The following is a 12,475-nucleotide window of genomic DNA, read 5'->3' on the forward strand; positions in this document are numbered from 1 at the left end:
ATATATATTGATGTTTCCTAGAGCACCGATTTTTCTAATGTGGCACTGTTGTGTCACCATTCTCTGGAGCAATGGCATCGATGCCAAACAGACGCAAAGTGGTCCAAGTGAATGGCTTAGACTTAAGTAAGTTACGTGACTCTTTAAAAGGTCACATGGTTGAACAGTTGGTAGACTCTATAGACCATAAGAATGGTCTATCACCATCTTCCTCGAGCTGTTTTGTTGGGTGCTGCAATTTTGGAGCGGCTTCAGCTAGAAATAGCTTGCTGCAATGGGTGCCGGCTAAGGTTTTAAACAGGAATTCACTGGATAGGTGAAATCCCAGATCTATGAAGAGAAGTCTGCTGGAACTTGGGGAAGAAGAAGGGTGGTCTGATGAAGAGACTAGTGAAAACTCAGATGGGAGTGATACAGAAAGTCTGGCAAGCTTAAATCTTCAAGTAAAAGTGAACATGTGGGAAGAGGAAAGCTTCAATACAGAACTTCTGCTCTTAGAAGAGGGCTCAATAGGAGGTGGTGACATCAAAGGGGACTGCGGGAAGTTGATAGTGGCTTCAGGAGATGGGCTCGTTTCACCTCTTTTGGGTGAGGGAGTCATTACTTCGTTAATACCACTTCTGTGCTTTGATAAAGAACAAAGAGGGCCAGATACAACCCCTGATTTGATGCTGTCTAAGGAATTGGAGAAGTTAAAAACTGATGAGAGTGATTTTATTGGTAGGGGTGTTATTTTGGAATCAAATGGGGAACAACCTAACCAAGTGATGGACAAAGAGCAGGGTTTTGGTGAGCTGGTAGGAGATGTTCCTTGCCAGCCAGGCTTTGAGGACCAACTCAGAGACAACCCACAGAGCCTCAGGAGTTCGCCAAAGGAGAATTCTTTGGCAGGAAGCGCTTCCCAACCTGTAATTCCCTCTGTGGAATCCTGTTTACCCCAGTGTCCTAGTCTCTTAGCTGAGAGGGAAATCTTTCACTCTTCCACTGACCCTGTCCTGGCTTCCACCCATGGTATGGCTGTGACTTTCCATTTTCCCAACCAGCCATATTGCCACAACCGCATGGAGGGAAAATAGCTTCACAAGAAGAGGAGGTGAGAGAGAAAATTTGGAAGCTGATAGAAACTTTTCTGGAAGAAATGAAAAGGAAAGAAGCTGAAATAAGAAGTTGGGGTAGGATTCTAGAGGATGAGAGTGCAGTTGGAAACGTGCAAACAAAGGGGAGGTAGAGAAAGAGGTGAGTAATGAGGGACAGGAGGGAGGAGGACCAAATGAAATTGATAAGGACTCGGTTGCACAGTTTGTTGAGAAGATGGATTGTAAAATAAATGATCCAAATGAGTTGAAGGTATTTTTGAGGAAAGGAAAGGTAGAGAGTAAACCAAGGAAGAGGAAGTTGAGTAGTCAGAAAGGCTAAGCCGAGATGTAGAAGAAAATAAGGAGTTCTATGAAGATACTCAGTTGGAATGTTAAGGGGTTGGGGGGCTAGGAAAAGGCCTTTAATAAAAGAAGTAATAAGAAGAGAGGATCCAGACTTGGTGTTGGTTCGGGAGTCTAAGCTAATGGAGTTTGATAGGAGATGGGCTAGATCAGTGTGGAAGTAGAGGAGCTGATTGGGAAGCTTACTATTTCTATCAAGTTTAGACACAAGGTAGATGGATTTGAGCGTGTATCAACTAATGTGTATGGTCCAACTGGTTATAGAGAAAGAAGTGAACTTTGGGAGGAATTAGGAGGCATTAGAGGAATTAGGACTTTGGAAGGCCCTTGGTGTTTAGGAAGAAATTTCAATGTCATTAGATTCATAGAGGAGACTAATAGGGTGAGGAGAGGCGGTAGCACTAGCATGAGAAGGTTTAACAGCTTCATAAACAGTTTTGAGTTGAAAGAGGTTCCTCTGCTACATGGTCTATTTACTCGGTCCAATCTCCAAGAGAACCCTATATGCTCTAAGTTGGATAGATTTTTATTCATAGCAGTTTAGGAGGAGCACTAGGGGACTATTTTTTCTAGAGCATTTCCTAGGGTAACATCAGATCATTGGCCTATTACTTTAATGAGGGAGGATCTTGGTACTAGAGGGCCCACTCCTTTCAAATTTGAGAACATGTGGTTGTCTCACCCTGGTCTTATTGAGTTAATAGAAAATTAGTGGAAATGACACTAACCCAAGTGCTATTTGGGAGGGGATGAAATTTCATTGGAAGTTGGAGCTAAAAAAGGAAGATTAAGGATTGGTATATTCTACAGTTTGGAAGGATTGAAGAGAGAAAACAGGAAGCGATCAATCAGATTGAGGAGTTGGATGTCAAAGAAAGGGGAGGCAATTTTGATGTAAGAGACAAACAAGAAAGATGGAAGCTCAGGAAGCAACTAGAAGACATCCTATTCAAAGAGGAAGTCAGTTGGAGGCAAAAGTCTGGACATAAGTGGGTGAAAGAAAGTGATAGAAACACCAAATTTTTTCATGCAATGGCCAATGGTAGAAGAAAGGAAAATTTTGATTTCTAAATTGGAGATAGATGGGGTGTCAATATCTCAATAGGATGAGATTGCTAGGGCCTTTGTGGAGCATTTTAAGTCTTTATTTAGAAGGCCTTTAAACCAGAGAATCTGGGTAGAAGGGTTAGATTGGCCATTGTCCGAGGAGAAGATGTGGCTTGAAAGAAATTTTGAGTTGGAGGAAATAAGGGAAGCAGTTTTTTCAATGGATTGAGCTAAAGCACCAGGACCGGATGGCTTTACCATGGCTTTTTACCAAGACAGTTGGGAGATATTAAAGCAGGATATCCTTAAAGTTTTTATTGAATTTTCCTGGGGGGAGTAATAAATCTGGGGCTGAATTCAACTTTTATTGCTTTGGTCCCAAAGATAGTGGGAACAAGTCATCCAAGAGACTTTAGACCCATCAGTTTGGCTGATGGCTTGTATAAAATCATTGTGAAAGTTCTATCTAGAAGAATTAGAGAGGTGCTTCTGGAACTAATCTCACAAAATCAAGGGGCTTTTGTTGGAAATAGGCAGATTGTGGATCAAATTCTAATTGCCGATGAGTGTGTGGAGGATATACAGAGAACAAGGAGGAAAGGGATTGTGTGCAAGTTGGATTTAGAGAAGGCTTACAATACGGTTGATTGGTCTTTTTTGATGCAAGTGCTGGATTGCTTTGGTTTTGGGGAGAAATGGTGTAAATGGATCTTGAGTTGTATAGAGATTTGTCATTACTCCATCCTAGTAAATGGAAAGGTAGTGGATCACTTCCTGACTATTAGGGGAATTAGACAAGGGGTCCCCCTCTCTCCATTTCTTTTCACCTTGATCGTTGAAGTGTTGGAGAGGCTAATTGAGAAAGTAGATTCAAGAAGTCTTGTGAGGGGACGGAGAGTTGGAAAAGGCAACATTCCTATCACCCACTTACAGTTTGTTGATGATACAATTCTATTCTGTGAAGGGGAAGATGTGAGATGGGCCAAAAACTTGAAGTTGGTGATTCAAGTGTTTGAAGAAATGTCAAATATGAAGGTGAACTTCAATAAGAGTTGTGTGGTGGGGATGAATATGGAAGAGAGAGCTATATTGGAGATGGCTGAAGCTTTGGGTTGTACGATGTCTCAATGGCCGCTGAACTATTTGGGGATGCCCTTAGGGGATAACCCGAGGAAAGAGAGCTTTTGGAGCCCTGCAATTGATAGATTTGCTAAAAAGTTGGTCTCTTGGAAAAAGAATTATTTATATTTGGGTGGTAGAATTACTTTGATGAAGTCTACTAGCTAGTTTGCCTATGTATTACTTATCGGTTTTTAGGATCCTAGTGAAGATAAGTAGGAGTTTGGAGAAGTTGATGAGAGACTTCTTGTGGGAACTAGGGGGGAGAGGAAGGATCATAGGGTGAATTGGGAACTAGTCTCTAGGAGTAGGGCTGACAAAGGGTTAGGTTTAGGTAACATTCGGAGGAAAAAATGAAGCCTTGTTGGGGAAATGGCTATGGACGTTGGGAGGTGAGAGGGATAAACTATGGATGAGGGTAATTTTAAGTATTCATGGTTAGGCAAATGATGGCTGGGACACAGACTTTGGCAAGGTCTGTTGGTGCCTCTCCTTGGGAATCTATACATGTCATTCTTCCTTCCTTTTTGCAGCACATTAGTTATGACTTTTGCTCTGGGAATTAGGTAAAGTTTTGAGAGCACATTTGGGTGGGTGAGATACCTTTGAAAGACCAATTCTTTTCCTTGTTTTCACTCTCTCAGTTTAAGGGCAAGGTTGTGTCCAGGTTTCTAGTTCCTTCTCAATCTAATTATGGGTTTGATTGGGATCTGGGGCTTAGAAGAGGCTTAAGGGATGTAGAGGTTGAAAGTGTCATGAGTCTGGTTCAAATCTTAGACCGGGTGGTGTTGGAACCCTTTTAGAGGGATAAGAGACTGTGGACCCTAACTCCCTCTAGAACCTTCTCTTGTGCCTCTTTCTTCAAGTCCCTACTACCTTCATCCAACCCATTTGCACAAAACTTTCCAATTAAGGATGTTTGGGGTGAGTCTATTCCTCCAAGGATTGGAGCCTTTTGTTGGGAAGCCTTCCTCGAAAGATGTAATACTTGTGACTAGACCTGGTCATGGGCCGGGTAGCTCAATGGCTCGGCCCGGCCCACACCCCGGTCGGGTTTGGTCATGTAATTAGGCCAGCGAGCTTGACCTCGGGCCTAACACATTTAGCCCAACTGTGTTTTGGGCCGGGCTCGGGATTTGTCAAAAAAGTCCGGCTTGAGCCCGGCTCGGCTCGACTCAGCATTATATATTTTATAAAATATATAATATGTATTTTATATATTATATAAAATATATAAATAATGTGATATTTATAATTTAATATATACATTTTTTATTCTTTTCTTTATAATCTCTCTCTCTCTCTCTCTCTCTCTCTCTCTCTATTCAGCCGCTAACAGTATGGGCTAAATTTCAGGCTCGGGCCCAGGCCCGGGCTTCGGGCTTTTTATGATAACCGGGCTTGGGCCCAAGTTGTAGGCTCGATGGTCGGGCCAGGCTCGGGCTCGGGCCTTAGAAAATTCTATTAATACAGAGTGAAAGCCTGGCCCGAGCCCAGCCCGGCCCGGTCCATGAACAGGTCTACTTGTGACGTACTCCAAAGAAAAAGGCCTTTTTGATGCTTGTCTCCGAATTGGCGCATTCTTTGCAAGGCTAATGGTGAAAGCTCCTACCACTTGTTAGTTTCTTGCCCCTTTTCTACTGATCTTTGGGAATGGTTTCTTTCCTTTTTTAGTTGTAGGTGGACCCCACCACCAAACATTCAAGGTTTGTTTAGCTTATTCTTTGGTTGGCCAAACAAAAGGGGAAAGATAATGTGGAGATGTGTGAGGACTGCTGTTTGCTGGACTCTTTGGGAGGAAAGGAACACCAGAATTTTCTCTAAAGTTGAAAGAAGTAAAGAATGCCTTATTGAAGTAGTAATAGTGAGGGTGGTACATTGGCTGAAATCCTTGGACCTGTTTTTTCTGAATAGCTGGCTGGAGGTGGCAAATTCTGCTCCTGCTCGCTCTTTAGTTCGTCTTGTGTGGTCACCACCAGGAAGTGGACTTATAAAGCTAAACTTTGATGGAAGTAGTGAGGGAAATCCAGGTCCATCAGGTGTAGGAGGGGTTTTCAGAGATGAGGATGGGAGGTGCTTGCTTTGTATTCAGGTACCATTGGGTTTTGAGACTCTCAAAGCTGAGGCCTATGCAGCACTGGAGGGTATAAGGAAGTCTAAGGAACTGAATATACAAAAGTTGGTCATTGAAGGGGACTCAAAGGTCAAAGCTGGTCTTATGTTGGTTACAAGAGGGTAGTGGACTTTGGAAATATGCTAATGAGAGGAGGGAGATTAAGTGGCTAACTAGAGGACTGGAAATCAAGTTTCAGTGGGTCAAGAGAACAGCAAATGCATTTGCTGATGCTTTGGCAAAGCAGGGGGTGGGAAGGGATCAAATGTTTTGGGCTGTTCTGTAACTTTTTCTTTTTTGATATCTTCCTGGAGAGAGTTAAGCCTGATTATCTCTCTTTGGAGCACTGTAACTAAATTCTTTTGATCTAATGAATTCCAGTTATTGATAGGGAGTTGTAGAATTGAGATCAGAAGGTTTGAAGGGATATAAAGGCATATGTAAATAGAAATACAGTGGGTATAATGATCTTCCAATAGCTTGGTTGACGGTTTAGCGAAGCAAGGGATTAACTAAAAACCAGCTGTATTAGGCTATTGTAAAATCTTGTATTGAGTTGAGATAGCAGGGGGCTATGCTCAGAGGTTTGATTTGTCATGAAAAGCTGCAACCTCTTGTTGTACTAATCTTTCTTTAACTTAATAAATTTCTGTTTTCTATTACTGATAAAATATAGCTAGTATGAGAAGTAGCTATTTTGGAATTTGGATAAAACTTGAATGAAAAAAATTTCTATGTATTATTATTTCTATCATTAGTTTTGGAACTTGGAAAGTTCCTAGGAGGCAAATATAGCTGATTTAGAGTGAAACTTGTTCCATCTGCAGGATTATTCAATTCAAAAGATATCCCAGCATTGATAAAAATCATGTTTCCAGATTAGGATGGTCCTTGTTGTTTGCTTTCTGAATTTGTTCCTTTGAAACAAATCCTCTCTCAACTTGAACTAGATCATAAACCTGTAGTTGCATATATCATCAGCCATGTCATCAGCAAACACAAGTATCCATTAGATAACTTCCAACATCGAATTTGGATCCATGCCTTGTGCATTGAGAAATTATAATGATGCACTGTTTCCTCCTGTCTTGTTATCTACTCGAATTTTAAGATGCTGATTTTCATGCACTGTTTTTGAATAATACCACATTGTATCAATATTGCTTGTGCCATTGCTTGTTTGCAGCATACAATGAAGATGCAACTTGTGTTGGTTTTTCCCGTCTTGGAAGTGAAGATCAGATCATAGTTTCAGGTTCGATGAAAGAGTTGCTCACAGTTGATTTTGGAGCACCTTTGCATTGCCTTGTCATAGTAGGCAAGACCCACCCTGTGGAAGATGAAATGTTGGATTTTTACACTCTTAAAAGAGAGGAGCAAGAGCTGAAAGAGAATGCTTGACTTGTCTTAAATAGGTTGAATAGAAGGATAATTTCTCTCTCAACTGACAGGTTAGCTTCGTGACTAATTTCATTTTTATTTAATTTCTTTTCTATTTGCTATTGCTAAAGGTGCATTTGAGTGCACTTTTTCTCCCTGTTCCTTTTTTATGCATTTAGTTAATAAACTTGTCAAAGTAAAAAACATTCCAATAATGATAAATTTGGACTTGTATTTTGCGCTTCAACGTGCTAAATTTGTTCAAGTCTATGCTTGAGTGGCATTCAACCCCCCCACCCCCCACCCCCCACCAAAAAAAAAAAAATCAATAAAAATAAAACAATAAAAGGAAATCCAAGAAGCAATTTCTGGATGATTGTATTATTAATCTAAATTTCCTCTCAACAGGCAACAAGTTGGACACAGCCAAGACAAAGAAAAACACCTCCATAAGTCAACCAGAGCAAGTTGAAGCACATCTAAGGTTTTTCGGCCTTCTGACTGGAAATTACGAGTCACTATCACACCTCTAGCTCCATGGAAGGTGCATTTCTTGCTTTAAAGTTTGAAGTTTGAAATTGGCCTTACTCCTCGCACAACTTTGCATGGACGATGTTTGTTTATATCAGCCATTGTAATTTGTAACATGGTTAGTAATTGATTTATTTATGCTATGAAGTTGCACAAGTACTTGGGCTTATTTGATTGGTTGGTATTTATGTTTTTTGTAGTCTTTCTTGATGGTGATCATGGACCGAGGTAAGCACCTATGCTAAGGTCTCTAGTTCGGGCCCAGGCTTGGCTCAGCCCAAACCCCAGGCCTGAAACGTCAGCTTGGACCGAGTTTATGACTTTAAATGCATTATAAGAGAAAAAAGATAAGAAGACATCTAAATTTTAATTTTTACTGTACTCAAATTAGATTTAAAAGTTAAAAGATTATTCTGATTCAACTTTTATGGCGTGTAAAAATAATCAAAATCTGAATATATTTTCATATTTTATGGAAACAATGGTTGTCCAAGTATATTAATTTTTAAATCTAATTTAATACATTTAACCAAGGAAAAAATTAAAATTTAAACCTCCTTTTATCCTTGTAATGTATTTGCCTGGAACGAGACTTGATCTATGATCATGTACGCCAAGGCCCAGACTTGAGCCCTTAGCATAGGGGCTAAGCCCAGCCCGGGCAAGGGCCATGATCATCCCTAACAATCTTTCTTAATTTTTGAGTTGTAACGTCAGATGTTATAACCAGTGTTTTTTTAATCTTTCTTAGGTCCTTTTGGTTTGTAGTCGGAATCAGAATCGAAATCCTCCAGAGTTGGAATCGGAATGGTCCATTCCCATAGTCTGCTTGATTCAAATGGGAATGGGAATTAAAATCAGCAGGAATAGGATTTCATTCCTAGGGGAGGGGCAGGGAATGGTCATTCCCTCAAATGGGGGAATGCCATTCTAGAAGGAATGGGAATGGGATTCCAATTACGCCCAACCAAACAGTTGAAATTAGAATAACCCATTCCAATTCCAATTCCAGATCCCTATTCCTGCAAACAAAACGGGGCTTTAATTTTCCAACCAGTGTTTTATAACTGTTGACCCAAATGGTTGGACCATTTGGCCTGGGAACCATCCAGGCAATGGGTTCCGTTTCACCCTAAACCTGTTCTTTGGCCAAAAACATTGACATGGCCAGTGACTTGCTGACCTGAATGGTCAAACTGTTGATCCATTTGACCTGGATAATGGTTTTTGTTATTTTTATATTAATTATTTCTTAAAATTTTTATCTTTTTAATTTAACTGGCTGTCCGTTCAAATTGGACGGCCAAACCATTGACCCAAAAACCGGTGGCTGAAGCAGTTTCACTTTTGGGTCAATTTTTAAAACATTCCAAGTTTCCAACAGAGCATTACCAAATGTGCTCTCTCTCTCTCTCTAAAGTGCTCGCTCGGCCGAGATATGTGCAGTTCAAGGAAAGATTATAAGTGAAAATTAGCACTGTATTAAGTATAAATAGCATGGACCAGGCAAGCTTCAAAGTATCGATGCTCAATACTGATTTTTCATGCATTGTGTGAAAACGTCGACACTCCCAGCAGTGAAAGAGAAAGGAAGGATATTAGAGGAACTGATTTTTTACACGTCAATTAATTCGAAAAAGAGATAGAGGAAGGGTATTAGTCTTTGGGAATCTATATTAATGCTATCTCGTATTTCATGTATAAAAATTACTTAATTATACAAATTTCATGCAAGGTTTAAAGTACCAATCCACATTGGCCAATACGTATTGTTTCGGGAGCTCTGATACAGTGGGTGGAGCCTTAAACCGCTCCCTGAACCGGTTTTGAAAAAAATAAAAAAAGTACCATTACAGCCCGATACACCCCTATCAAGGTTCAAAGTATCGGAAACGTTATGCGTATCGGAAGGGAAAATTTAAGAGACATTGGGATACCCATGACATGGATATGGATGAAAAATTAATATATGCGTGAAAACACATGGAAATGCTATAAATACTCTAATAAATCACACATAAACATCAATATCACTAAATATAAGACTTAAATGAACTATTTATACATAAAAATCACATGTTTTAATGGGTTTTTATAAAAAAAAAAAGCATATTATAATCAACAAATGGGAACAAAAACATACTATTTAATAAAATACTTAATTGAGTTCCAATCTTCCAAGTTCAACTTCAAATTTTAAATCTATTATAATTTACAAATTCAACATTTGAATCCCAATATGAAGTTTAAAAGTTAAAACTTTATATGAAGTCATGAATCACATAAAAGTTTAATTATAATATAAATTATCCAATTATAAGTGTTAATGTATTAGTAAATTAATTTTCAATTGTTATTATGAAAATTTTTATTTTTTAAATATTTTTTTCAATTATTATCTAATGCAAATATACAATTAAATAAATAATAAATGTTTACATATTTTCGAGGCCACAATTATATTCATATTCAAATTATAGATTATCATGTGAAATATGCCAATGCCTTTTCTTTGTATTTTTTAAACATTTTTAAATATTACTAAAAAATCTTTTTAATTGTTTTAAACAATTTTCCAAGCGTTATCTAATCCAATTAAGCAATTAACAATTATTGAATCAAATAATTATGTAAAACTTGTAACTATTGAATCAAACATTTTTCTGTATTTTTTAAATAACTATTTATTTTTATTCAAATAATTATTTTGCATGTTTTATTATAAAAATTGAACTAAAATTTAACAAGTAAATACGTAACAAAAAAATTGAATGGGTTTATGGACATAATAGACCATCCATATATTTATTGTAAATATTTATTATTAGAATTTAATTGTAACAAAAAATTAGAGAAATAAATAAATATTTATAATCTAAAAATAAAAATAAAAAACAAATTAAAATTTTCACATGATATTTCAATATATTGATGTCATTCTGAGCTCTACAACATACTCAACCTATAGGGTAAGATCACAAAAAACTGAAGAAATTATCTATATATTATTCAAAAAAATAAAAAAAAATGAAAAATCAATTATTTAAAAGAAATTTAAATTGATCTATGGACATGATAGATCATCCATAGATCTACAACATAATCAATTTTTAGAGGTAGATCACAAAAAAAAAAAAAAACTAAAATTTTCATTTCTTTCAGATTTTTAATATTCTAGAAAATTTTTAAATATTCACAAAGATCTACATACAGGAGCAAAATAAATAGGATTTTTTGCACAAGAATAATATATCAACATACACAAAGATGTTTCTAAGCATCCAAACTAAAAAGACACAAAAACATTGGCTGAGATTGTAAAAAAATTGAAAACACATACATATTTTAACTCATTTTTTAACAATCTTGAAAATCTTGTTGGACCTTGGAAATTTGTGGATGTTTTGGTGGGTTTTGGTTAGATTTCAATCTCCAAGAATGGTATGAAGGTTTCTAGAGAGCTTTGGGAAGAGGGCTTCTAAAATGGGTTTAGAAGCCCTCTTTCGAATGGAGTTTTTTTTTTTGTTTTCCGCAACAGTAAAATCGCATTGTATCAATCGATATGCTATCGTATCGGTAACGTATCGGTGGATATAGCATCATAGGCCGATACTCACCGAAACATTACCAATACGAGCACAATATGCTTTTGGAACGACGAAAAGGAATGGTACTAAAGATTTGGTACTGTTCCTCATGTCGAAACCTCAAAGATACGATACGTATCGACCAATACGGGTCAATACGTAACAAAACTTTGAACCTTGACCCCTATTGGTGTATCAGACGTATCGATATTTTGAACTTTGATTTCATGTATCAGCAACCTAAACAATCAATACGTATTTATGATATGTATCAATACTTTGAACCACACTACTAATTGGAAACGGTCTTTCTTGTGGACCACCCAAAGTTTTCGACTGCCCTATTAACCTACATTTGCATGCAAGCGTGTAGATGGACAAGATTGTCCATCGGGCTACATTTGAAAAGGTAACATCATTGATGATGGTTTGCACTTGCAACAATCAACTCCTGCCATGCATCTTTCCCTAAATGAAACGCTCTCTCCATGAAAATCAGTACCAAACTATGAATGTATAAGGGTGTTAATGGACCAGTTTTGGACAGATTGGATGGACCAAAAAGACAGTGGATTGGATCAATTCGGTCCAAAATATTTATTAGATTGGAATGGACCTGGTCCATCCAAATTTATATTGGATTTGGTTGGATTAAGCCAATATCCGGTCCATTGATATAAGATAAAAATATAGGTATCAGTGGATTAGATTTGGATTGAAACCAATCTAAATTAAAATGAATTTCAACAAAGTGAACGGTCCAAACATTGAATTGGACCAGTCCAAAATGATCCAAATTATTCATTGGATTGGACTTGGTCCATTTGTAATGGACTCACATGACTGGATCGGATTGGACCAAATCCAATCCAATCGACACCCCTACCAATGCATTGACACCCACCCATTAGTGATCCATATGGCTTGTTGGGAACAGTGTTTACCAATTCTATTCCGAAGATGCCAATATCCACTGAGGAGATTATGTCCCAACCTCTCGTGTTTTTTAATGCTTTAAGTAACATTGTAATTTATTGCAACCAACCAGGGATCATGTAGTCAAATCACTCTTGGATGAACTGAAGTTCAGGTTTACATCTAAACCTAGAACTAGAAATAGAAACAGTCGAGCAACCGACGTGAGATCAAATCAGCCCCCCACAACGTCCCACAACACATCCCCGCAGTGTATTGGAAACATCTCGATGATGGTGATACCAGAGATGATGATGTCATCATTGGGAGAAGTTCACAATACA

At 37.9% G+C, this 12,475-nt stretch overlaps 1 protein-coding gene across 2 annotated transcripts in view; it reads left to right on the top strand.

The window, feature by feature from the left end:
* The window catches only part of LOC148848970 (Tetrapyrrole (Corrin/Porphyrin) Methylase), a 69,866-nt gene extending 61,744 nt beyond the window's left edge, over positions 1-8,122 (top strand). The window contains exons 8-10 of one of the 2 annotated variants that reach the window (XM_088950989.1): positions 6,905-7,169; positions 7,507-7,747; positions 7,830-8,122. In XM_088950989.1, coding sequence (XP_088807115.1) covers positions 6,905-7,119 — 215 coding nt within the window. In that variant the 3' untranslated portion in view covers positions 7,120-7,169; positions 7,507-7,747; positions 7,830-8,122. Of the gene's footprint in view, positions 1-6,904; positions 7,170-7,506; positions 7,786-7,829 lie in introns of those variants that run through there. The other variant, XM_088950988.1, reaches the window with a different exon arrangement.
* The last annotated feature ends 4,353 nt before the right edge of the window (positions 8,123-12,475 follow it).

This window comes from Nelumbo lutea, chromosome 6 (genome assembly GCF_056320005.1).
Source record: "Nelumbo lutea isolate HS-2025 chromosome 6, American lotus-T2T, whole genome shotgun sequence".
In the NCBI taxonomy this organism is placed as follows: domain Eukaryota; kingdom Viridiplantae; phylum Streptophyta; class Magnoliopsida; order Proteales; family Nelumbonaceae; genus Nelumbo; species Nelumbo lutea.